This window comes from Melospiza georgiana, chromosome 1 (genome assembly GCF_028018845.1).
Source record: "Melospiza georgiana isolate bMelGeo1 chromosome 1, bMelGeo1.pri, whole genome shotgun sequence".
Classification (NCBI taxonomy): domain Eukaryota; kingdom Metazoa; phylum Chordata; class Aves; order Passeriformes; family Passerellidae; genus Melospiza; species Melospiza georgiana.
Window position 1 is genome coordinate 14,109,458 of NC_080430.1, and position 26,615 is coordinate 14,136,072.

The 26,615-nt window shown below is 38.6% G+C and overlaps 1 protein-coding gene across 11 annotated transcripts in view; it reads left to right on the plus strand.

The window, feature by feature from the left end:
* PARD3 (par-3 family cell polarity regulator) overlaps window positions 1-26,615 on the plus strand; it is a 442,650-nt gene that overhangs the window by 39,229 nt on the left and 376,806 nt on the right. For all 11 annotated transcript variants that reach the window (XM_058024007.1, XM_058024041.1, XM_058024016.1 and 8 more), the window contains exon 2: window positions 9,628-9,729. In XM_058024007.1, the coding sequence (XP_057879990.1) occupies window positions 9,628-9,729 (102 nt within the window). The remainder of the gene's footprint in view (window positions 1-9,627; window positions 9,730-26,615) is intronic.

A 26,615-nucleotide genomic window follows, 5' to 3' on the forward strand; every position in this document is an offset into this window, starting at 1 on the left:
ATGGTACTTGAGATTAATGGCCCCCAAATGAAAATAGTATTTCAAATACATTTCTGAAATAAATTAGGCTCTTCCTAATACATTTCTTAATAAATTAGGCTGGTTGTCACTTGGGTAGACAACTCTACCCTCTTAAATTTTCTCTTGAAACATTTTACCAGAGTCACTTTCTTTTTTTGTTTTGTTTAATTAACATCTATCACATGTTGCTCTACAACATACAGATCTGTATGTACAGACATATAAATGTGCTTGGTTATTCCAGTAAAACCCATCATTCTGGTCTAAATCGAGTAGTGCATTTGAAGAGTTATTGTGGTGGCTGAAAAAAAGAATGAACTGCTTAAATCCAAGTAATGCTGCAGTGATGGGTGGAGGTAAATCAACTCTTGGAAGAAAGAGAAAGCACTTCTTTCATCAGACTCACTTATGGTTCAGTTGTCAAGCTGCAATCCTAGCATGTTCTGCATTTCTTCAGCATTGTTGCCCAAGTTCTAAAACCCTGCATACAAGATTGTGCACCATTACAGACAGTGCATTTCACTGCATTTTCATGAGCTATGGATTTGATTACTGTAAGTCATATCTGTCACCTGGAATTAATACTAATAATTAAAAATTGTAATCAAGAAACAGTTTTGTTGCATTATTTGTTGTATATAGATGCAGATGATGAAGTAAGCTCTGTGTTACAGCAAAATAGGCTGAAAAGGGCACATGTCTCTTTCCTTACTTATGGATTTGCCACAATTGGAGTTTGTGGCAGTGCTTCAATTGATGTCTTGAATTTTTTTTTACATTGGATTGAAATAAATCCCATGTAAAAGTTTTTTTTGCAATTTGGGCAGGACACTCTTATTTGGTGCTCACAGCATGGGCATCATGGAGTTTCAAGATGTAGTGTCACATTTAACTTCTCCTTAGCAAACTGAACATAGTTGCTCACAGTGTAAGCTATCAGTAATCAAAGGGAAAAGTCTTATTCTTTCACAGCCAAATATTAAGCTTTATTCTTCATTTAATGATTATCAAATTTGGCTGCCACATGCGTTCTAGTGGCAGCACAAAGTAACTTTTCCCTTTTTGCAGGTGCCTGCCTTGGTGCTAGTATCGGAGTCCAGGTGTGGACCTGGACTTGCCCTTTGGTGGTGGCACCTCCTAGTGGCTACAGGGCTGTGTGCTGTGAAGAAATGTCATCATGTCATTAGGTTTGACAGTGAACAATGTTTTCAGTGCAGTATTTTTGGAACAGACTGCTAGGAGACAGGTGGAATATAGTGAGAAGCCCAGGAGCTGGGGGTGTTGATCAGCAGCTGGGCTGACCCTGAGCCAGTGTGTGCCCAGGTGGTCCAGAAGGCCAGTGACACCCTGGCCTGTGTCAGCAATAGTGAGACAGGGCTGGCAGGACCAGGGCACTGATTGTCCCCCTGTAATGGCGCTGGTGAGGCCACACCTTGTCCTGCTTTCGGCCCCTCACTGCAAGAGAGACCCTGAGGGGCTGGAGCAGGTCCAGAGAAAGGGAACAGAGCTGGTGAAGGGTCTGGAGCACAAGTCGTGGGAGGAGCAGCTGAGGGTTGTTTGGCCTGCAGAAAAGGAGCTTCAGCAGAAACCTTATTGCTCTCTACAACTACCTAAAGGAGCAAAGTGGGGACCTGTGCTTTCTCCCAGGTAACAAATGATGGGATGAGAAGAAATGTCCTCAGGTTGCACCAGGGGAGCTTTAAATTGGATCTGAGGAAAGGTTTCTTCACAGAAAGGGTTATCAAGCATGAAAAGAGGCTGCCCAGAGGAGTGGTTGAGTCAGCATCCCTGGAGGTATTTAAAAGATGAGTAGATGTATCACTGAGGGACGTGGCTTTGTGGTCAGCTTGGCAGTACTGGGGTAACAGCTGAACCTGATGATCTCAGAGGTTTTTTCCAGCCTAAGCAATTCTGGGATTCTGTGCCTAGTTCTGCATTAGAGGAGTCCCATGCAGTGCCACAGGCTGGGCTGGGGACAGTGAGTGGGCAGGAGCCAGCCCTGCACGCTGGCAGCAGGCACTGGTGGCAGGGCATATCCAGGAGACAGAGGAGGGGACCATCCCCCTCTGCTCAGCATGGTCCCTGTCCAGTTCTGGGATGTCCTCAGGTCCCTTCCAATCTGAATTATTCCTTGATGTTAAGCTATTGGGCATATAGAGATTCTGTTCTATTTAATAGGTAATGAAATTATGCATTACATAGGAAAGTTGATTTAAAGCAATTATCATACGATTTCTCATGGATTGGTATAGATTGCTTCGAAGTCAAGTGGAGGAGTTGAATAAACATTCCAGCCTTTGATGATGCATGAGGGCAATGTATTAATAGAAAGAACTTGCACGTCCTTGTAGGGTAGGAAGACAGGAAGTTTACTGCTACAGCAGACCTTGGACTGTTTTCTTTAAAGATGAGGAAATTGCCAATTCATTTCAGAAAAGCAAGGATTTAATAGATATATTTGAAATTTTATGTAAACTGTGGGGTGTCTAACAGCCAAATTTACCATTTTTAATACCAACCTTTTGGCACTTGAAGCAAGATTAAGTAGTTCCTTGATGCTTTTTTTGTGCTCCAGTAGTAATGCAGCACAGCTCAATATGTAGCAGTGTTCCAGCAGTTTACTGACCATATTAGTTCAAGTAATGGGTTTTAGGGGACATTTAATTGCTGAAGTGGATGTCTATTTGGCTCATTTTTTTGGCTCACAGGCTTCTCTACTGAGGACTGGCATTGATAGTGTAATGTGATTAATTTTTAAGCAAATTGTTGTTGAAACTGGGCATACAGGATGCATGCAAAGCCCAAAATTACTTTTTTTTTTTTTTTACTTCATAAACATCCTGTCTAACATTTCAGTGTGTCAGGAAGAGTGATATTTGCCACATGTTCAAATTCTGTCTTGGATGGATTTTCTGCTAAGCTAAAGCCCTTTTAGCAAGGCTGGGAAAGCATTGGTGAGTGCAAAAGTGGAACAAGATGCTTCAGTGATCAGGCTTCCACGTTTCTCTCTTTTTTTCAAGCTGGTTCATATCAAATCAGTGGGCATCCCTTGGTTAGAGACATTATATATAATCTGGTATGTGTGAAAAAGTCAAATCCTAGACCAAACCCTCTCATTACAGCATGAAGTGTAACCTTCCTGAATGTGTATACCTCTTCCTCAGTAAAACAGAATAGCAAGAATTTAGCTTTAGTGTGGTGCATCTTCAGAACAAAGAGCTGTTTTACAGGTTAAAGAACAAAAAGATGAAAGGGATAAGGTTCATTTTCTGCTGTGCAGCAGTCAGCTGTTTTCTGTTGTAGTCTGTAGCCCTTTATTTCTTGACTTCATGGGATACTGGGCAAGTGTATGTGAACGTGCCCTAGAATTCATGTGAGGGGAGTGAGGTCAGAAAAGCTAACTGTCCCTTCAACTCATCACCTGGTAACTTAAGAGTTCCTACAGGTGTCAGCTGCTTTCTGAGCCTTTAGAAGGGCTGCTTTCGTTTATGTTAAGTGTTTTTGTGGCTTGTGCCCTTGCCAAGACAGTGAATGCACTTATGTTGTACCAGTGTTGCCACTGTCCGTGCTGTGTCATCAATGTACTTTAGAGAGCACAGTGGGCTTTGGAGCTGATTGTGTGTGTTATGCAGCAGCTTTTGGGCCTGAAATTCAAGGAGACAGATGATGGGATGGAGATGCAATTTAAACCCAGGGACTTGTTCTTGCTGGCTTCTCAGGCTGTGGAAGGTAACTGGAAGCCAGCTGACGTTGCAAGCCTTCATGGCTGTCTCTTGGCACCTGACTGCTTGTTTGGATGGTTCCTGCCTGCAGCACAGGGCTAGACAGGGAAATGAATGAATTCACTGGCAAATTTTCAGTTATATTAGTTTTTTATTAACCATGGTTTCCTTTCAGACAGTGTTAACACGCCCAAGTGCCATATGCTGCTGAACAGACAAGTCCAGTACACACCCCAGCCTGGTGATTTAGTTGGTTTTTATCTGTGTCTATTCTTGCCACAAAGGCTTTGTCTGTTCTCAAAAAACTCAATCCAGTGAAGATAGCCACACACATGGCCTTATAATCTTGAATTCCAGATGGTTTTAAGCAGAAACAAATAATATATACTTACTTTGTCTTTATCTCCTGATTTATAATTGAGAAGTTATATTTACCTACTTGGATATGCTTCTTCTCTGTCCTTCATCCTTGTGGGTGAGTCTGTTTTCCTTTGAGAGTTACACTGAAATACTTGTTCACAACTGTCCAGCTGATAGTGGTTTTTAAGAATCATATAATAAGGAGCAGTTTTAAAGCAAAAAGCCATAAATGATATCTGAATTTAAATTATTTCAGTTGGTCTCAATAGGCAATGGAGAGCCCCTGGGAGCTCAGCGTGGCAAAGCCAGTCCATTTCCCAAGAGTGTTGTGTGGTGAAAAATACACTTCCTCTTTGGGCAAGAACAGATCAGAAAATATAGGAGTATAGAAGGGAAAAAATACCTGTCTTACCTGATTTCCAGATGTGTAAAAATTTGTAGTGGCAACTGATCTGCACCCAGCTGAAGGGGAATGTGGGCAAAGTTAAGAAGTACAGAGACCTCTTGGGGAGAGCTTGGTGTCCTCCCTCAGTGTTCTCTGCATGGGCTTCCAGCAGCACACAAGAAATGACACACACACTGCTCTGCCATGCCAGCTCCAAGTATGTAATTGTAGCCAGGCAGATTAATGTCATTTTTCTGATGCTTCAGGACATCCTGCTGGTGACAGGTGAGATCAAATCACACTAGTGGGCACAATTAGTAAACACTAAGCATTGTTCATCAGGCTTTTAGGAGCCTGATTTTCTGCTTTCTGTTAGATTGCTGCTTGTCAGAGGTTTGTGGTGCTGTCTTCTTGTAAGATAGGGACAAAGTGTTTCAAAGAAGAATCTTATTTACTGTTACTTTTAATGTTAAATATTTCAATATATTTTTGGAAAGGGTAAATTTGTGAGAACCAAGACACATATTTAGATGTAAAGGAATAAGAAATCTTCCTATGCCATTAATAAGAACACATTGCTGTTTCCATTCTGATGTCTAGATATTGTTTTCCACATATGGTCCTTGTTTCCATTATGTGGGAACATGAAATTGTTAGCTACAGAATGCTGAATGATACTACTTAAACTAATAGTTTTCTGAGTTTTTCCTTTGTGCTTTTTAGAAGTCATTTTATGTAATAAACAGAATGTGAATGGCTGCATTCTTGTTGCCTTTGTAATGTGTTCTTGCTTCCAGTGCTGGTGTTCACTTAGCAAATATTTAACTTCCATTGCGGAGGATTAGAAAATGTGGTGCTCATGAGCTTAAATTATGAGTACCTTTATAATCATCATCAAGTTGAGGAGTTAAATGGGTGTAGACAGGAAACAGGAGATCGGACTTGCTTAGACTTGAGCTGAGTGATGCAATATTTAAATGAAGATATTATAAATCAGGTTTAGCATTACTTCTATCCTTGTATTCATTCAATGAACTGAACTTGCTGGTTCTTCTACATGAACTAGTGACAAAGGCATCTCTACAGCTTTTTCAAAGTAATTGTACTTTGCTAACTTACACATTGGTGGAGCAGTGCAGCTAATGAGTTCTCTATCACCCTTATTTTTCCTTCTAAATGCATTGCAGATTTGGAGAGTGCAGTACCCTTTTACACAATCATACCAGTGAAAGAGTATAAATGTAGCTTTGTTTTATTGACAAAATATGAAAATCTGATTCTACGATACAAATTCATGCTGTTGCTGAAACAACAGCATCATGTCTGACTAAATGTTAACTCTGAAGCAGGTTTCTTGAAAAACTAGTAGGAGATGTAAAGAAATTTATTTCATAGTTTTTTTCCTTCTTTTTTTACAGAAACTTGACTTTTATAAACTTGATTTACTTAGCTTTTTTTTTTTTCTGTTTAATAACTAGAAGACATTTTTCTTTTATGTATGCACCCTGTTGCATGTGCCCTGAGCAGATTGCTGTGGGTAAATTCTGGTGGCAGTCCCTGATTTTTGACAACTCGCTTGAGAGCCCCTCACTGCCAAACAGAGACGGGGATCCCAGAGGTGTTCAGGTGTCCTGAAGGAGTGACTGGACCACTTTGCCCCACAGATGTAATTATGTCAACTCCAGTAAACCCTGGAAATAGCCAGTTTCCACTTTAGGAACTGGTCTGAGCCAAAACAGTGTATTTGACTGCTTCAGAAAATGTTTGAGGACTGCACTACTGCTATTGCATAGGGAGCTGTGAATATCTGTTTACTGGCTGAGATTGTGAAATGCAGCTTGACCAAGCCGTGAATACAGATGCACTTGTAACATCCATGTAGGAGTACTTGAATTCCAATCTGTCTCAAGTCTGGTTCAGTTTCTTTCGTATTTAGCAGACAGTGCATATGAGCCGACTCTAGACAACTTTGTGTTCATTTAAGACAGATCACAGAGCAGGAATTTACATGTGAACATTTATGCAGTTTGGTTTTTTTTGTGTTGTTTGGTTGAATAATATACAGAACTAATTGCTAAAACTTGGAACCCTAAATGGCTGTGGATTTTCATAACTTGGTAAAATCATTAGTTTCAATGTTGTTTTCTTTTTTTTTAGTTTCTTTTTTCCCCCCCAGTATGGTGTAACTCATCTCTGTACAATGTGAGTACTCCTTTCCCTCCTAGACCTCTCTTCCTTCCCAATCCTCCCCCACCAAATCCTTGATTTATGCAAAACCTTTAATGGAGTAAAAGGGCCTCAAGAGAAGTCTGTTCTGATGTTTGGAGAGGGCTTTAATGAAAAGTTGCATTGTTATTTCATATTTACTTACCAAATCCCGCCAGAGTCAGTTCTTGCCAAACTAGTTTTATATATTTCTTGTCTGGTCTTGCTCACGTATTGTTTTGTATCAGGACCTCGTCTGACAGGAAAAGCGACCAGAGCAGTTCAGGCTATGGCAGTACTAATAGGTGATGCAGTAAAAATGAAGTCTATCTAAAACTTCTTGTGCAATATTGAGAAACTTTTAAAGGAAGTAATTAGTAGAAGCAGCTTATATATCAAAGCTATTTTTAAGTAGATTGTGCATGCTGAAATAGCACAATAGTTATTTAGAAATGGGTGTTTCTGTCATTGATTCTGTTGTTGTGAATGTTTTTTTACATTTGCCTTGGAGGTAGGAAACAGTTGTGGTAGGAAGCAAAAAAAAACAAGGATACATGGATATTGAAGTTGTAGTTTCAGCTTGGGTGCTGTTTGTTTTGATGGATGTAGCCAGGTCACTGAGCTAGTATTGCAGTTACCTGTTTTTAATGTTCCCATTCTTCAGTAAGAAGATTAATTGTTGCAAAGAAAAATGGTGCATTGGGTGACATATGAGGGATCAGGTGCTCTTAAAGCCCAAACTAAGTTTTCTGTCTGTGATTTTGCAGTGAAGAGTAGTTTATGGCTCAATTCCAGCTTAGGTTTGAGATGGAGAATCTCAGCAGAGGAAACCTGAGTCAAGTCCTTCAGAAGTGCAAGGTGCTTCACAGCTTGTCTGTTTGGTTGTGTCTGCTACGTCTTGGTCTTTGCAAATGTGTTTCAGTTTTTGGTAGATATGAGAGGCAGAGGAGATTTTTTTAATGGGCTGTAGGATGAGGAAGGATTGTTTTTCCTTTTAATCTGAGTGCAGAGTTTGTAAAGACTTCCCTTCAAACCTGTTTGAGAAATGTTGGAAGATTTCTGGTGTACACAGGTGACTTTGTCCAACCCTGTCGGTGTTAGTGGTGTATTCAAACTTACAAGTTGATCCTACTGTTTGCATTATGTACCTTTTTTACAGTGCAGGTTTGTGTATTAACTAGCTATGTAGGCACCTCTATATGCATGACTGTGTGAATAATGTAATGCCATTTTTAATTATTCCCAAATATTTATTTTAAAAAAATGTATGTTACCTCCTGTAATATGCTACAACAGTAAATCTGTTCAGAGAAAACCCACATACTAGAAATCCAGTTAATTGTATAATAAGTGCTTGCTTAGAAGAAATGCACCTTGCTTAGAAGGTAATGATATTTAATACTTAGAGAAATCAGAGAAACAAGTCTGTAAATTTAATTTTTGGAATGACTTGCCTAATGACTGTAAAATGAAGTTCTGAAATCTGATCATCTAATGATGATGACTTAGACCAGTTTTTAAGGAGGATGTACTTATACAAACAATGAAGTAAGTTTCATAGTACCAGATATCTCCAAATTATTTGACCTATGCATGTATATCATATGCAAATACATAGAGTTCTAGGATATTAAAGCCAAGATGAACATCTGTTTATGTTCTTTTGTGTAGCATGTTCTGTCAGGATTTAAATACATATTTGGATTTAAGGGAATTCTGGTAGTCCTGTTTCTTGTCCTGTTCCATCTTTGAGAAATTCAAATAATTTCCAGCCTTTTAGGGTGGAGATTATTTATTTATTTATGGCTTCTATTTTTAGTGTGGGTGGGTTTTTGTTCAGTTCAGGTTTGGCTTTGGTGTGATGTTTTTATTGTTTCTGTTTGTTTGTTTTGTCACTTCTAGACACCATACCTAAAAAGGCTCATGCTAATTGCTATTTTTAGGAATTCGGGAACTTTGCAGGTTGATGCAATTTTGATGGTCCTCCCAGCAGAAACTGTGTGCAGCCATGACTTGTCAGTGAAAAGCAAGGGAGCTCTTTTACAGAGAGACACTGAACAACAGCCCAGGGCGCTGGGGGTGTATTGAGAAGCAGGATTATGTAGCATGATCAGGCCAGGTGGTTACAGGGCAACTTTCCCCCATTAGGAAACAAATCTTTTAAGAATAGCATGTCAAGTATTAACCAGCACTTGGATCATATGCTGGAGACACTTTGTGGGCACAGCCTTGCTCCCTATGGCTTCCTTTGCTATCAAAAGTAGCAATAAAGTCTGTAAAGCCAGTCCTCCCAGTTACTGCTAGACACCTGTATAAACACAAAGCCACATGCACACATTTGTATGCATATGTGTGTGTGGATATGTGTCTGTGTGTATATATAATTTTTTATTTCAAATGTGGAAAGTGCTCTTAGTACGTGCTCAATATCTTAGATTTTAGGTATTCCATTTGCCACCTCTAGTGAAGGACAGGTAGAAAGCATTTTGATGGTGTTTAAATGTTGGTTTATGCCTTTTATAGCTGTTCTGTAAAACCTCAATTTTAACAGCTGCCTGTAACGTTTTGTGCCTGTTGACCACAGTCTGGCATGCTTTATTTTGTGGACAATATATTTTTCTTCCTTTTATGGAAGGAATATTAGGAATGTAATGTGCAGTAATATTGGGAATATGTCAGAGTCCGATGTGTCAGTGATGGGATTGTGACTCATGCAGATCTGATAGAAGAGGGAAGACTACATATCTAGTCTGAGGCAATTTAAAAAGAGAACTTGGGCTCTGCATCTCAATTTACGCTTATTTACAGAAATATGACCTAAATAGATGTTTGATGTCAAGAATTTGTAGGATGGTGATGCTGACTATATGTTGGAATAACATTTTTCTGTTGGCATGTGATAATCTGATACTATTTTCTTCTTCTTTTATGCAGGATCCAAACTACTGGATACAAGTCCATCGGCTGGAGCACGGGGATGGTGGCATCTTGGATCTTGATGACATTCTTTGTGATGTAGCTGATGACAAAGACCGTGTAAGTACACATGGCTACAAAAGCAGAATGGTACAAACTGCCCATCAGCCCCTCAGTGGTGTGTGTTTGCTGCATGTGTCCCAAATGGGAGCCAACACAGGGAATTTGGGACATTATTCATGTCGTTTGACTGACAGATGTGAGAAATTGGTTACTGTCAGGGTTTTTCTTTTAATTGAAATCATGGGTTTTCAGTCCTTCTTGGTTCTTTAACAGTTCAGATAGGAAAAGGGGGTTGCAAGGATGAAAATACCTCAAACAGTGGAAAATAAACGTGCAAAAAGTAGCGTTGATATTGTATCTGTGTGTTACCAGTTAAATATGTGCAAAAAACCCTGCTGGTTTTAAACTACTGAGTGTTGGCTTTTTTTTTTTCCGCCAAAGTTGTTTTTGGAGGAATTGCTAGTTACACAGAACTAGAGACAATAATTATACACTGCTGAGCCTTGAGTGCTTTTATTCTTTTTTAAGTAGTGATTTAGATCACAGTTGACTAAGAGGCCTTTTGTTTATTGGCTGTTTGCTCAAGTTATAGATACAAGTATCTTTGAATTACTTGTTCAAAAAATACGGATAAGAAACACTGTGGCAAACTGCAAAGTCATTGTAAATATGCTACTTTTCTCTAGAAAGCTGAAGCTCTTGAAAACATCTGAGGCTGATAGAGACTTCAGTCTGGAAACATGTTTCAGGACCACACTCCTTCACAGACAGTCTCTTTAATTGCCTCTGTTGGAACTGTCAAGGCTCCTTGAAAACTGGCCAAATGATGACTCTTAGGCTAATTTTTCAGAAATACATACTTTGTCACAAGAAATAACTACAGGCAAAACTTAATTGACATGGTTATTTCAACCAGGACTTTAGAAAGAAAAATTATGTGAGGAGTCTTGGGACATGAAGACTCCTCACTGTCTGAAATGTTGGGATTACTCAAGCTGTATAGAGTAACAGTGCTGAGTTTTCAGGAATTTCTTCCATAAAAATAGTGCCCAGATAAGATTTCATGAAAAGCTAATTAAAACCTCTAGTTGGTTATCTCATATTGAAGTGCTCAGCTGTGTCATTAGTTTAGCTTTTGCTGCTTTTGCTTACAGGCCTCTGGGAGGCTGGTGCAAGTTGTCACTAAATATAAATATTTATATATATATACGCACACACACAGACTTATTTGAATAATGCACTTCTTAGCTCCTCATGTGCTCTTCCCCTCACAAGTTCGAGTTCTGGTGCTTCAAGACCTTGTTCTTTTGCTGTTACCTTGCCTTGCTGCCTTCAAGTGGGGTAATTCCTCACAGTGAAACTCTGTGGGTGTTTTTATGTGCATGACTAATAGCTGAAAAACTCTGACTGCAATTGAAGCAAGCAAAGCCATTATTACAATATTGTTTTTGTGTATAGATGGACAAGATACTTAGCAATTAGTAATATTTATCTCTGCATTTGCCAAGCTCATCTCTACTGATGGCACCTATGAGTTAAATTTCCTTTTTTTAAAGGACCTTGCAGCATTGATTAGGAAGGTGCAATATAAACATGCACTGTGCTATCCTGGTTTATATTCTTGAATTAGTCATTCTCACTTGACCTTCACGTTTGGGTCTTTTCAGGTATTTTGGTCATTAGTCATTGGTTTTTAGTTTCCTGTAGTGTGTTTTACAGCTGACCTTCCTGGCTCCCTTGAGTTCTGTGTTGTTACTTTGCCTCCATAGCAAGTGTATCAACTGGTTTTGTGTTGCTATACACTAATACACTTCTCATTAATGTCAGGTTTGGAATATATCTCCAGTTAGGGATATTTTCTATCTTATCTGTGCACTTAGGCATACCTTGTAAAAAGGCATTTAAACAGATGGTGTCTGAACATGTAATTAAATGATTACTGAAGTCTGTAGGATTAGCTGTGCTTAAAATCAAACGTTTGCCTATATGTCTCTTTTAAAATTGGGACAAAAATGTCTAGGATATTGGAAAACTGAACACTTCATGTTTTAGTGTTCATTTTCACAAGGAACTTCCTTACATTCTTGAACAGAAGTTGGTTATGTTACTACCTGACATATGTATTTTTGAAAATCAGTTTACTCTTACCATAGTTCTTTAGACTTAAGGATCAGTGATAAATGTAATTTTTGCCTTTGGTGATGCTGTTATGCTATAATTGTGTGGTGTCATACCAGCACAATACAGAATGCAGAGCAGCTAAGGACCACTTGTCCTCTTGATGGATTTATTGCTCTGTATAGTCAACTGCCATAGTAAAATAAAACACTTAAGTGATGTGAAGAATATATTTACTCCTATTCCACTGTCTCCATGGAGAAAATGTTTTGTCCTATAACAAGTACAAAGACCCCTAGAGCAGCTGTTCTGAATGGAATGAGAGAAGTATCTTTGATGGCGTCCTTCACATTAAAATGCAGCGTGCTAGGGTGACTTAATTTAGCTTCTTCTGTCCCTATATTTTGTAATTCTCTTGTCACTTAATAAAACAGAATGGATGAGTAAGGGTTAGGTCTTTCAGTTGCTTTCTGGAATAATTTGTGATGCTCAGTGTTGTTCCTCATTAGAAAAAAGGAGTAAAACATGAAACAAACTACATGGAAAAACTGATTTTGCCAAGCTGTTTTTTCCTTTGTTTCTGAAACAGCTTTACTTAAGCCCTTTAACTTTCTCAACTTCCATTGAGAAAGTGCATAAAGCACTCTAACTTAGCCAGCATAAGATGTGGGCATTTATATTACACATATCACTGCATGTGAGGTTGCTTGGTTAATGCAGTTAAAGACAATAACCTTATAATCAAAAAATTAAATGCTCACTTGAATAATTTTTTAGTAAACTTTTAAATATTTATTGCAATGTAATTTTTTTCAGGTTTTACTATGGAAATATGGATAGTTTTCAAATATGGAAACATAAATGTTTTTTGCATTTATCTATCTCTGTGTATAGATGAGTACAAATGGGCTGACTTGTTACTGTTTTTGAAAATTATTTGGCCATAAGAAACAAGATCCTGTTTTCGGCTAGCGTTTAGTCAGCTGCGTAACCTACTTCCATTACTTTGAAAATACAGATTTCTTGTCTGTGGTGGTTAGACCAATATTTTAAAGATAGGTGAATAATCTGTTTTGTTTGGATTTCTGTAACTTGCAAAAGTAGTCCTCTCCATGAAGACTCTCAAAAAACATATGTCATCTTGATAAGTTTCCAACTTGATGATAGCATGCTTGATGACCTCAGTTCAGTTTTTAGTAGGCAGGCATTCTCAGCAGCAAAAAAACCCACAACCCAACCATTTTAAACTGTGTTTTCTTCAGGTAGACTGAGGCTTGTAGAGACTTTGGTAATTGTCATACTTTGGATGTAATATCAAAGTGGAAGTAATATGGATCTTATTCTAAGATCTCAGAGACCCTCTTTTATCCATGAAAAAATATTGAGAAAACTGTGGTGTAATCTCATTTAAGAAAAAAAAAAAAAGCAACCAAGAAACCCAAAGTATGTGTATGAATATAACTTGCTCCCATTTGAATTCTAAATGAATTAGTAATTTATATTTTGAACAACTTGAAAAAAAATTTGTTTGCAATTATATATAATATTTTGATGAATAGAAATGCTCAGACTGTTGCTCAGTGGGAAGCTTTAGAGACCAAGATGTTTGTGTTTGGTGTAGCTGTATTGCTGAGAAATCAGTTTTTTCTTCCCAAGAGAACAAGGATCTGCCATTAACAGCCACTGGTTGTGATGATGGAATGGGCAGTAGCTGGGTAAACAGAGCTACTTTGAAACAATGTAGGTGTGAACCTAATGTCAATTATTCCTAAATTAGTTTGTTCCAATATACTTATTTTTGCCAAATTAATTTGGGATTAACAGCATGTAACTCCTAAAGGCCTTGGCATCTTATAAATTCCTTTATCACCTCTAAATTCAACACTGGCTCTTAAAAATAACCACAGTAATTTGGTGTATGCTTAGATTTACAGCCTGGCTTTATTTTTCGAAACTAAGGCAGGCATGGGCTTTCTTTGCTTGTCTTAACATTTTCAAATATTCAGTCAGCTCTTCACCCTGCACAATTCATGCTTCCACCCACTGAGTGCAGTGATAAAAACCAGAGGAACATGGTTTGGTCTGGAGTGGAGTCTCCTGCTTCCCGCAGTGTTTGTGTGTGTGCTGCTCTCTCTGGCCCAGGTCACTGGAAATTCAAGGTGATGTTGGTGCTTAGTGCTGCTTAGACAAACTTTGAGCCTCCCAGAAAGACACACAAGAGCAGAATACTTCTGGTGAGAATGGGATGGAGAATAACTTCATGGATCTGTGTTGAAATGGAATTTGTAAACAGTCATGAACTAGAGTTAACTGTGTTAAGTAAGCAAACTGCAGCTGAAATTCAGTGAAATCAATTGTGCTTCATTTGCATCTGCTTTTAAGAGACCTACAGAGATTCTATTAATATTATGAGTTCTTTTTACTTATTAATTCTATGAACTAATATTATTATTAATATTATTGTTATGGAGTTAGTGCCTGCTTGCTTGAAGTGTGAAGACTTTTAGTGGGAAAAAGTCATTGAGCAGCTTCTTCACATAATGTGGAGGCATATTAGGACCTTTCCCCAGTGTAATGGAAAGGAAATGAACTTTTGGGTTTTGTGTTAAAACAGATGGTCAATTCTAAATAATACTGTTGTTTTGTTTACTTCCTCTTGGAAAGCTCTGTTGAGTTAGAGAGACATGTGATACACAAAATGTGGTTTGGAAAGGATGACTGTGTTTTGTTTGTAACAAATGCTAACTGGGACCTTATACAGAAAGATGACTATTTTGAGCAAATGCATTATAATGTTAAGGTTAAAGGCTAGCTAGGGACTGAAGGGCTGTGATTACAGTTTTCTGCTGCTATTGATTCTTGCTTTCTTGCTCTTATTTTTTGGGCCAGTTATGCAAGACCTCATTTTTGTAGTAAATTCAGGGTAGGCCAGTGACAGCAGGATGCTGTTAGAAAGAATGAGATTCTGGTAACCCTGTGCCTGTTGATTCACTCAAAAATCTTCAAGAGCTTTTGAAGTCAATGAAAGCTGTGCAGATAAAGTTGTGTTATCTTTAGATTTTCATCATTACATAATCAGAATACTCAAAGTAGTGTTGTTTATTCTAAATTCTGGGTGTCTGTGCCTCATGTAAGCAAACATGCAGCAGAATTTACATGTGATTTCTCTTTGATTCTGCAAGTTAAGAATATAACCCTAAAATCATGAGTAGAGAAGAACAACTCTTTGTGCTTCTTGTTTCTGCCATTAACAGATTAACACCCTGGATTGAATGAAGAAACAAGTTCTCCAGGTCCCATGCAGCAGTCTGACTGCAAGACCTGAAAATGCCCCAAAAAATTACTCAAATATGTTTTGCAGTATTTACTATACCATGATTGGTATACCCTTTTACCCCTCTACCTTTCTATCGAATTAATTTTCAACTATAGCCATTATTATCTTTTGCCACACTGTGCACCTTCTCTCTTCTTGTTCTGTGTCTTCATTCCCAGTGTCCCTGGAAAACTGATGACCTTGAAACAATTTGTTGTTACTCACAAGTGACTTGGCAAAACACATTTTGAGCATAAGGCATTCTTTTCTTGTAACAGCTTAAAATAACTGCTTAAGCCACCAGGCTTGGGAAAGTATTGATACTGGGAAAGAAACCCATCATATAACAACCCATGATTATTTTCTGTTAAAAAACTTCAGTTTTTGAACAATGGGCTCTTGATGGCATCTACTGTTTGGCAGTGGTTTCAATTTCAATTATGCTTTTAGAGATTGACATTTTGTATTACTGAAATTTGGAAAAATTGGTAAAACCAGAATGTGTCCAGGTCCATTTAAACCAGGTGTTTTTGCATTGACAGTATTGACTCAATGCTGGGATGGCCACATGATGATTTTTAGGTCTGTCTGATGAAGTAGAAAACAAAGCATTTGCACAGCCTTTATTCCAAGCTGCTATTTAATGAAAACATTTGAAAATAGCATACTCAAAATATAAATACTATCTTCAGTCAAAGAATGGAATTTAAATGCTTGTAGTATTTCTAATTGTAAACAAAATTTTAATTTCAGAGTGTTTGTGGATGAGACTAATATATAATCATATATCCGTGGAAGTGAGGAAATAAAGGTCATAATATGTGAATATTGGAACATGCATTTTTCAGTCCCTGAGAGATATCAGATGTAACTAAATGTCTCCTAACTGTAGTACTTAGTTTTTCACCTCTTTCAGCACTGTTCTTCAAATTGTTAATCTCATCATCACTTAGTTTTTTCTAGCTATGTGGTGACAGCTTTTCCATTCATAATTTGCTGTGTATTTTTGAGATAAATTGCAGTATTGCAATTCCTTTCCTGTAATGCTGAAACAGTTGTATTTTTGCACTAAGAACTCTCATGTAGGAGAGGACTGACATTTGTAATTCCATAAATCAATTTCCATGGAGATCTGAAGAGCTGCAGGTAAATCTGACTTCTGAAAATTGAATATTTTGGTAAAAACTGTTCTCTGAGGAATAGCAGGCCCATGCATGAATATGATATACTGGGGAAGATTGTGACAGTATTGTTAAGAAAGTAATATATCACAATATTATGTCTGTATTCTGAGTAGAAAGACAGACCTGAGTAACAGTGACTGGGTTAGCACAGTCAAAAAACCCTACAGACCTGGCACGGAATAAGAGGAAGGGTTTTATGGATGTGTAACTGGTTTGAAGATGGAAAATAGAGCATGCATTGTTCAATATATTTGCAATTGTTTTGAAGGAAGAGAAGGAAGATCTGAATACTGGAGGGACAAATTCCATTGTGTGGGAAGCCACACATGGATGGTGGATGCTGCTCATGAAGAGTTGCAGAAGCATTCAGGGAGCAGATAATTACATGGTGGATGTAATATCATTTTGGCAAAGGTGATGTGCTTTAGAAGAGAGACTGCCTTAACTGAATATACAAACTGAGTTCTGAGCTAGCTCTTGTGTTTGGACAATGTTTCTGATTTTGCAATAGACCTCTGGACACAGTGGCTTACATGTAAGGCACATCACCAGGTCTCAGAAGGCTTTCAGCAGTTTGCCCTGCCTCTGCCTCTCCTCAGTATTTTCATTCCAGTCCTGCTGCTTGGCTCATGTGAGCTCTGGCAGATTTGTTCAATCAGGGAGCAGAAGAATCTTCCTTGCAAAACAAACTGAGTGTTTTTCTGCTATTTCATGAAAATTCTAAGTTCACCAAAGGACCTGGCAAGCTGAGGAGGAAAGGGAGAGGACTTTAGAGCTGAGAGTGGTTGAGGTATGAAGGAAGAAGAAAAATGGTAACATGACTGGGCTGAGACCTTGCTTTCAGTGGTGCCTGTGGAGCTGCTGGAGAAGATTGTGGTCTCTGTGGTGCAGCAAGGTGTGGTGGGATCTCTCTGCTGTGTGTGCTGCTGGTGAGCCCTCTGCTTCCTCCAGCACCAAACCAAGAAACCAAAAATGATTTTGTAGAGATAGCAAAAAGCACAGAGCAAATGCCAACACTGACTCCAGGTACAGACTAACTTTCTCCACCAGCAGTATCTAAATGGACCAGGATCTCAGCCTTGAAAAGATGATGTCAGAAGCAAACTGTAGATGGCTGTAAAATCAGAGGTGATATTGAGAAGTGGTTCTTTGTTTTTTCAGTGCAAGCTCTGGGGTATCAAGTGAAGCTGTCATAAGAGTAGCTGTCTGCAAAAGAATATCTGTGATATTTATCAAATATCATAGATGCTTCACAAAGTTTTGGAGGATATTTTTTTGAGATGTCATTTGCAAGCACATAATACTGAATATTTATTTTAAGTCTTCAAAAAGGTGATGCTTGTAAATCATGGAAACTGGTAATTTGAGTAGGATTTCAATTTGTGAGAAAAAGTTTCTTTAATCTAGACTTTGAAAACCACAGACTGTGTTGAAGTGATGATGGTCTCAGTGTCAAATATTAGTAACATTGAAGGTCAGTATGTGGCTACAGATAATGACTGCTACAGTATTATAAACACATCACAATTAAGAGAGAATTAGTACTAAAAATATTTAATAATGTATTTTTTCTATGTCTTGTAATAATTACAGATTCACTGGTTAGATATAGTTGTAGATAATATGACACTGTGCTTTCTAATCCTTCACAGTGTAAATCTTCACAAAAATGTGCAGTGTATCTGCAATGAGATGTGCAGAATTAGGTCATTATGGCTAATACATTCTTAACATTCTAATAGTTTTTGGTTAATTTTAGCCATATCACTATGTCCTAGAGGTAGATGATTCATCCTACAACAAAGGAAGAAGTTGCAGGAAAGGTTGGGTATGGGGATTCATTAATACTTTAATACTACTCTTTTACTCCTTGATATCAGCAGGTCTTAAAAGAAATGCTGTTCCAACTTCACAGCTATTTCCTAACAGAGGTAGTGAGACTCATACACCAGAGGACTGACCCATATTAGAGCTTAATTATAGTAATGGATAATCCTGCAACTATAAATTATTCATAGTTGTTTTGTACGCCAAGTAGCATCATGAATAAAATAAGGAAAAGTTTCTGGAAAAGACCCTGGTCAATGCCTAAGTTTGTCAAAAGTAGTTTTCCTCCTTGTCTTTCAACGTGGATTAAATGTTTTGTAGAACTTGGCCCTTTGGATGTGTTTTGTTTAATGGAAATCAGTAGCAGCAACTCTCGGGGCTCTACATCCTTGTAGAGTTCCTTTACTAATGCCTTATGCAAGAGAAACATTCCTACCTAAACACAGTCCTGTACAAAAGCTGCAATCTCAGCTGTCTGATAAGATTCCCACACTGTCACTGGGATGAGAATTCATTACCCTCTTATCCATTGATACCAACAGGTCTTAAGAGACTGTTGTAACTCTGTAGTTATTTCCAAGGAAGGACAGTAAGGTTCAGAGTCAGGTACTTCATTTTCTAGTTGACTTAGAAGTTGAAGTATCTCCTAGGTTTGTAGTGTGAATAGCCTTATTGACAAGGAGAGAGCATGGAATATTTAAATTAGATTAAAATAGGGCCCCTAATGCATTTAATGGGATGGTTACTGCATGCTGAAGCTTTCTTCAGGAAGGGCCTTGGATCCGAAGAGAGGAAAATAATGCTGTCTTTTTTTAAGGAGCTTTCACCAGTCTGACTTGCCAGTTGACTTCCCAGCAGTAGCCCAGAGAGGAAGGAGTTAAGAAGATGCTTTGAACCCAAAGTCTTCTGCTTCATCCCCACACCCTGTTGGTGTACTTCCACACCCAGTTGGTGTGCAGGGAGCTACCTCCTGTTCACCTTTAGCGTGCTCAGCAGGATAGTCACTACGTTTTCAGATTAGCATCACTGCTGAAGCCTGTTTGCAAGAAGGAGTTCTGCCTGCTTCTCAGTGACATTCAGCATTGCAGGACCATTGGATTCTTTCATTTTTTTTACAACCTGTTGGAAGAACTGAAACTGTTCTTCTGTGGGCTCCATTCCTTACAGGCTGCTAGATTTTCCTGTAGATTGAAGACTGTTTCATACAAGCTTGGTGGGAGCTTGATGATACTGAGTTTTTACTTTCTTGGGATGCTGTTTACTTGAAGGTAACCATACTTTGGATGAAATGGCAGACACACCTAAGAGGAAAATTACAAAGAAGTCATCGTCGTTTTCATATGATCGCCGGAGAGATTCAGTGAAAGTTAGGAGACAGTCCAAGTCTCTCAGCTTTAAGTCTGCTAAATTGGGTGCTCAGAAACAGCAGGCACAGAAAAAGCAGGTTTGTATTCAGATATTCTTCAGAAAAAATTCTTGCCTTCTAAATTTTTGTGGAGTTTGTAAATCTTGCTGTGTTACTATGAAGTGGTAAGCAATCTCTGCTGACTTGCGGTCTGTGTGTCTGTAGCTATGTGTGAGCATACAAGCTTGTGTGCAACTAAAGCTGGATTTTTTTCCTGTAATATTTCTTAATAGCTAGATAGATTTATGGTGTTAATTTTATGCTAAGAAAAGTCTGCATCTTTTCTGCTTTTAAGACGTGGTTTATGTTTTCTGTTTTGTCTCAAGGAATTACTCCTATAATGCAGTAAGTGTCCTGTGAACTTTGCTAGTGTTGTTTGTTGTGCTGAAAAACATGATGGGTGCTGAAACTTTTGAAATTATTATTCAGATTACAGCTGTTCCACTGTTCTTCACTGTTATTATTTTTTTAATGTTGAAATGTACCAGACTGAGAGCTTTAGGGAGTGAAATATCTTACTTATTCCAGAACAGGTAATGCAAGTCAACAGAAGCACCTGTTCTGGTGGGACCAGTTCTTGGGTTAGAGGGCAGTTTAGTGCCTTGGCAGTGCTGCTCTGCTCTAGTGAAAGACTTTCATACACAGGTCTTGCTTTATATTTTGTTGCTGGGATCTAATTAAATGAAATTTCTCTAGAGAGAAGATGCAGTGTGAACTATTGTAAATAGAATAAAAAGTGAGTCAGTTCATGAAATATCTTTGTATACTGATCCTAAAATTTTATCTAATATGGGAGGAGTACGGGATCAATGACTGATCCATCTCTCACTCTGCACTTGTGTGCCCCTTCTTGAAGAGTTTAAATGAATTTTACAGGGAATTTTTAATTAGCTGTGTACAACATAAGGTGCTTTAACGCTTTGCAAGTAGTGTTTCTTCAAATGTTTTGAAATAGACTAGACTTTCAGTAGCACTGAAGTGAATTTCTTGCAAGCAAGTAGTTTTCAGACCCTGACCATTCCAACTGCATCTAAATTTTTGAGGGCATATATCCCTTCAAGTTGAGGGCATATATCCCAACAAGTAAGTTGTTGTGTCCAGTGTAAACTTTGATATGAGATTAAAAATACAATGCATTTTATATGTGTGGGATCATATTTAGTTTTATTACTGTTTCTCTTGTTCTTGGTATGTTAAAATGTCTGTTTACATAGTAAGAAATTCACTAGTAAAATAGTAGAATATTCCAGCTTATTTGGATTCTTTAGTGTTAATTATAGGCATAGCTGAAGCTGTTTTTCTTGAATTTGAGTTCCAGAAGTTCAAATGAGGAAATACTTGAAGAAATGAGAAAAACCTTCAAAAGTGCTGCAAGCTCTGACAATCCTGCTGCACTCCTACCCATTATTTGATGTCTTTTTAGAAGTAAAAATAGCAAATCTCAGTTTTCTGAAAATTTGAAATACTAAATGACATCTGTGAACATTCAAGTTCATTGAATCTTTTGGGGAACTAGGCTGCTCACATCAATTTCAGAATTTTATTTTTGGGTGCAAATCAGTGAGTACCTGTGTATTTTGACTTTAACAGACCATAAAGTTCTTGAGTCCACTCATTTTTTGGATATCTGCCATGGTTACTGTGTGACCTCTAGTGGTTAATGAAAAATATGCTCAATTATGGAATTCAGGCTGTTGCTTCAACAAGTTCTGAATGTGTGTTCTTGCTGGTTTCATTATTTAGTCTTCTAAATTCTGTTTTTATTGAAAATAAAAAGGCATCATCTGCTTTAGCTAAAGCCTTTTATGGTGTCACTTCCAGAAAAAGTGCTTTGCTACAAATTCGTATTCATAGGGATGTGTCTGAACTCCAGTACTCATAGATGCAGAAGTGTGGGAGTAGTTTTAAGAGATTTTTACTACTTTGGCTTGGTTGCAATATGTTAGTGGGTGATACATCTGAAATGAAGCACTCTAGACAAAGGTCCACTTTGGTAACTTTTGTGTATTGGAAAGATCTCATAAGGGCTTTTCTGACTCAAGAATGTATTTTTTTCCCCTTCTAAATGCTCCAGTAACTGTAAGAACAGTTAATTTTTCCTACAGGCTTGGTCTTGTTCCAATCTTCAGATCATTATAATTAAGTGAGACAGAACCATTCTTACCTCCTCCCTGCCCTCCCTCCTTCCCACGGGGGCAGCCACTTCTGTGTGTATTGGAAATGCTGCTGAACACAAAGCACAACTGCATTTGTTGCTGTTGGACTTTAAAAATTATGGGTTTGAAGTTACCAGAATCTGATCAGTTTTCAAGCAGCCAGAACTAACTGTGGTCAGTGTCAGTGGTGGACACACAGACTCCTTCCAGGCCTGGGTTACTGAGTGAGCAGAAATTCACTTACAGCACCCGGAGAAATGTTCCTTAAAAATGCTTTTCTTTGTTGATTGAGTTGCTTTCTAATTTTTTTAGAAACATTTTTTCTAATAGATGTTTGACATCTGAGAATATTTAAAACTGTGCTTTGGTCTTTGTTGTTTTAGGAGACAATAGGAGACTTTGCTGCTCACAATATATGTGGTTTTACTTGGGTGGTTCCCTGGAGGAACAATACTCTGCTTCTGCTTATACAGGCAGAAAAGCCAAAATTACTTTTTAAATGTTTTGGTAGATTGATATCAATCAAAGTCTCTTAAAATCGCAGCATGTTGCAAAACCTTGTTCTGCTTCCTTAGTATCACTGACCTCCCTTTTTTGCAGTTTAATTTCTTATTTTTCTTTTTTGTGGTAAAATTTCATTTTGACCTCCCCCCTAACGAAAACTATTTAATTACTGGTAAAATAGTAATAAGAATCTGAGAATATTTTTAAAGAAACATTTTTTTCATTTTCTGAATTACAGTGATGTAAGAAAATGTTAAGGCGAATTGCTGTGCATCTCTTGCTGTTCCGTGGGTTTTTTTGTTAGCTTAGCGAACTTACTAGAAATGGAAAATCATGAAGTGTTCAAACCCAACAATATCAAATATACTATCTGATGTAGCAACAAACCTCTTTCAAGATAATCTTCCCATCAAATTATTTATTAGTACAGATCACTTTTTTATTCTGTTGTTTTCCCTAGGCTTATCTGTTCTGAGGTAGAAGATCTCGTAATTGCATTCACTGGCTGCTGATATTGTCATATTGGTTGATCTGGATAGAAATCACATTCCAGAAATATGTAGGCTGGTCTTCGTAGGTGTACAAGTATTATGCAACATAATGTATAAAATATTTGGTAGTTTTAAGAGAAGTTGATGTCTCTTGTTGTGTTTTGAATGCAGAACAAAGTCAGTTGCATGAAGTATAAACTGTAAATAAGTAAAAATTTGACATCAAAGTCCTTATGTGCAGGAGACCATAAAAAATAGGTCCGGTTTTATTTTTAGCTGTGTTGTGAGAGCTTCTCAAGTCATCTCTTTTCATCACCAACTGAATGATTACTGGGACATGGGCTGGAGCCTCAGTGGATTAATTAAGATCTGAAACAGTTTTCCTGATAACTGCTTATGTGTTGCACACAGCATTTTGGAACCTGGCAAAGTTCCATGCTCATACAAGGCTTGCATAGACAGCAGATTTGTGGTTTATTCACTAATATTCTGATTTTTCTTCCATGGAATGCTACAGAATTGAGGCAACAAACTTTTTCCCCCTTTTCTTTTAAGCTCTGTAATTCCTGAACCATGTGGGGTTCACTGCCTGTTATCCCAGATGCAAGGCAATGCATACAAAGAGGGTGTTGTTAGAAAATCTTCCAGTCCCTGTGTTTAAATATGACTCAATTAACAGAAGTGTTCCAGATGCCTTATTATGAGCATCTGAGAGCAGGCAAAGGCCTAGGAGTTACACATTCTGCTGTCTTATTAGAAAGAAACACCGAGTGGAAAAATGGCACTGGGAGAGTTGGTGATGTGAGGGAAGGGGGTTGCCCAAAAGGGTAATGGTTTTTCACATCAATATGTAGTAGATGTGCCAGGACCAGGACTATTGGTGTGTGTCTGGTCTGGTGAGCAAAAAGCCATAGCACCAGCTACCAGCAAATGCTAATCACTAAATATAATGTAATCACTAAAAATAACTAAGCAGTAAAGAAAAATTAATTAATCTCATTTCACTTTATGATGTTATTTTTGAAAACCATGATCTATGATTACTTTTCATCTAGTGATTTTTCTTCCTATCTTTTGCGAGAGTTTGTTTTGAATTCTCTGGGGAATCTCGAATGCCTTCTTTGGGGAGAGGGAAATCAGCTTTAAGTGTGAGTCTGAGGATTTGTTATGAACAATCTGATCCTAATTTTTTTCTTTAATGAAACTAGACAAGCGTGTAAAGAGGAAAAGCATGTGATTTGTGTAACAGAGCACTGGGAGATAAGTGTGTAGGTTCCTCTGGCAGCTGGGTTGTTAGTAGAAAGTTGGCCTAGTAAAACTCATTCCCTGTGGAGCCTGCAGGCTGTTAACCATAGTGGTTGGCTGTTATTATTGAAGCTGTGGTCACAGCAGGGTGAGGTGGGTTGTAGCTGCTGAAGTCGGCTCACCTGCAGTTAAACAGATGAAAATCGAAGCAGAGTGGAATGATAGTGAGAGGTTTGGCCATGGTGAGTCTTGAAGTCATGTTTTCCTTTCTTACTGAGGCTTGTTCATGGAGATTGTGGTAGATGTGTGTTGGAGTGCTCCCTGCAGCAGCGTAAATCATTGTGCCTTGATGGCATTTGCTGTGGTGGTGTTGGTAAGTGCTCTCCTTGCTGCTGATTTCCAGTGCACTGAAGGAGAAGCTGTCCATTCCAGAGTCATGGATTCCTTCTCTTGGTGCCTTGTCCTGGCAGTTATTATGGTATTGCATACCAACTCAAGAAATATTTTGTTGTGGTCTTAAAATAACACAATGTTGCCAGGAGGTTTCCAATTTAGTTGGCGATTTCTTTAATGCAAGTGAAATATCAGACTTGATTTTGACAATTTAGAGGTTCATCTGATCTAAATTGAGCTATTATTTTTAATTCTATTTGAGTAATTGTTCTTATAGCTCATGTAAAAGCTAACATGATTAACCACACTTTTTGGTTCCTGAAAGTGTGGCTTTGTGGCAGATTTTAGCTCATCTAAGACTGTGGTGCTGCTGCAGATGAGTGTGACCTTCTACCATCCCTGGCCATGGCTGTGCTTCTCATCTCTCCCTGGCTTCAGCACTGGAAATTGTTGGTTGTGACAAGTGAGGTCAGTGTGCTGATAACTCTGCCAGAAAAAAAAAGACAGGTTGTAGGAGAAGGGGAAATACAATGGCTTCTGCTGCAAGGAGCAGTCTGGTGCTGGGAGCAGCTTTGCTGTTAGCAGAGCTCTGGATATCACATAGAGAATGAGTGTCCCTTAGCAAAGCTGGGTGAAAAAGGCATTCAGGGCTCCAGCCCTGCTAGCCAAGGGAGTACAATGGCCAACTGGCCATTCCATTTGGCAGTGCATGATGTTACCCATGCTCAGAGAGGAGGTGCCAGGGAAGGCAGGTCCTTGTTCTTGCTTGTGCCCACAGAGGGCTGGTGGTGTCCCACAGAGTGCTGGGTTAAGTTTGGCCAAGTGCAGTGTGCTGAGCTGGTGGGTTCTGGGTGTACTCACCAAACTTCTCCCAGCTGCAAATACTCACCCTGCCTTGATTGAATGCTTTTGATCTGCTTTTGCAATGTGGGCACTGAGGAGAGTAAGAAACAAAACAGCGTCACAGAGCTACAGATGTTGAGGCTGGAAGGGACCTCTGGAGGTGTCAAGTCCAACCTCTTGCTGCAAACAGGTCCTGTGTGATCTGGATCTGAGCATCTCCAGGGCTGCAGATTGCACAGCCTCTCTGTGCACCTGTTTCAGTGTTTGCTGACAAGGTGAGAAAATTGTTTCCAAAGCCTCATCTGACTTCCTGGTGTTGCAATTAGTGTGACTGTTGCATCTCCTCCCATTTCTGGGTCACCTTGCAGAAGATCCCAGCTCTGTTTTCCTTTTTCCCACCCATTAGGTCACAGATGACAGCAACAATCTTCTCTTTTAGCTTCCTCTTTAAACTGATTAAGCCCAGCTTTCTTGGCATCTCCTTGCACATCCTGTGGTCCAGCCTCCACTGTGCTGGTGACTGTGACAGAATGTTCCAGCTACGCTGCTGCTGTCCCAGCCTGCTCTGCAGGCGCTGCCTGCCCACCCTTCTGTACAAACCCAGCATCCTGCTGGCACCCAGCCAGTACTGCTGCACACTGGTTATTAATTGAAAATTCCTGGTGGCATTCCCTGATTAGCAAGAAGCAGCATGCATGCTTTTTTTTTTTTTTTTTTTTTCTGCTTCTTGTGCAGCATCGCAGCACTGTATCCTCAAAATGGGGATGGTGCATTTCAAAAGAAACTGTTGTCAGGTGCAATAATACTTGCTGGGTTTAGCCATTTTGTCCCAGTTAAGGGGGGAAAAGCCTGCCAAATACAAAGTAGATGGGACCAAAAAGAAAAAAAATCTTCTGGATATAAATATCATAACACTCCATTTCAAAATGCTCATGTCCTCAGCACTTTAGCAGAAACAGTGAGTTTATTAACTAACAGAAAATCAGTGTTTCAGTATCCTTTAGTACCCGTACTTAAAAGTATGTTTTAAGTGCTATGCCACTGTTTTTGTGGAACGGTGATCCTTGCATGTTACAAAAATTATTGGAGTTTTTTGTGCTGTATAGGCAATTTTTTGACATGTGTTTTGAACAGTTGCTGAAGTTCTGAGTGAATGGTCTTTGTTTTCATTTTAATACTATTAGAAGTTGTATTTTAATGTTACAGAATTTCTTAATGGAAAAGGATTTTATCTTATTTCCAGCTAAGATGTTGTCGCTTTTGTAATAGCAACAAAGTTTTGCTCCCTGTTGTCCTGTACAAGAGTGAGTGAGCATTTTGCTTTACAGCAGCTTGACTTTAATATTTCTTGACAAAAATGAAAGAAAATTATTTTTAATTGTCTAAAAATATGTCCCCTGGCTCAAAGTATACTTCTCAGATGGAAAGCAAGCAATGTTTTGCTTTCTCAGCAATTTCTGT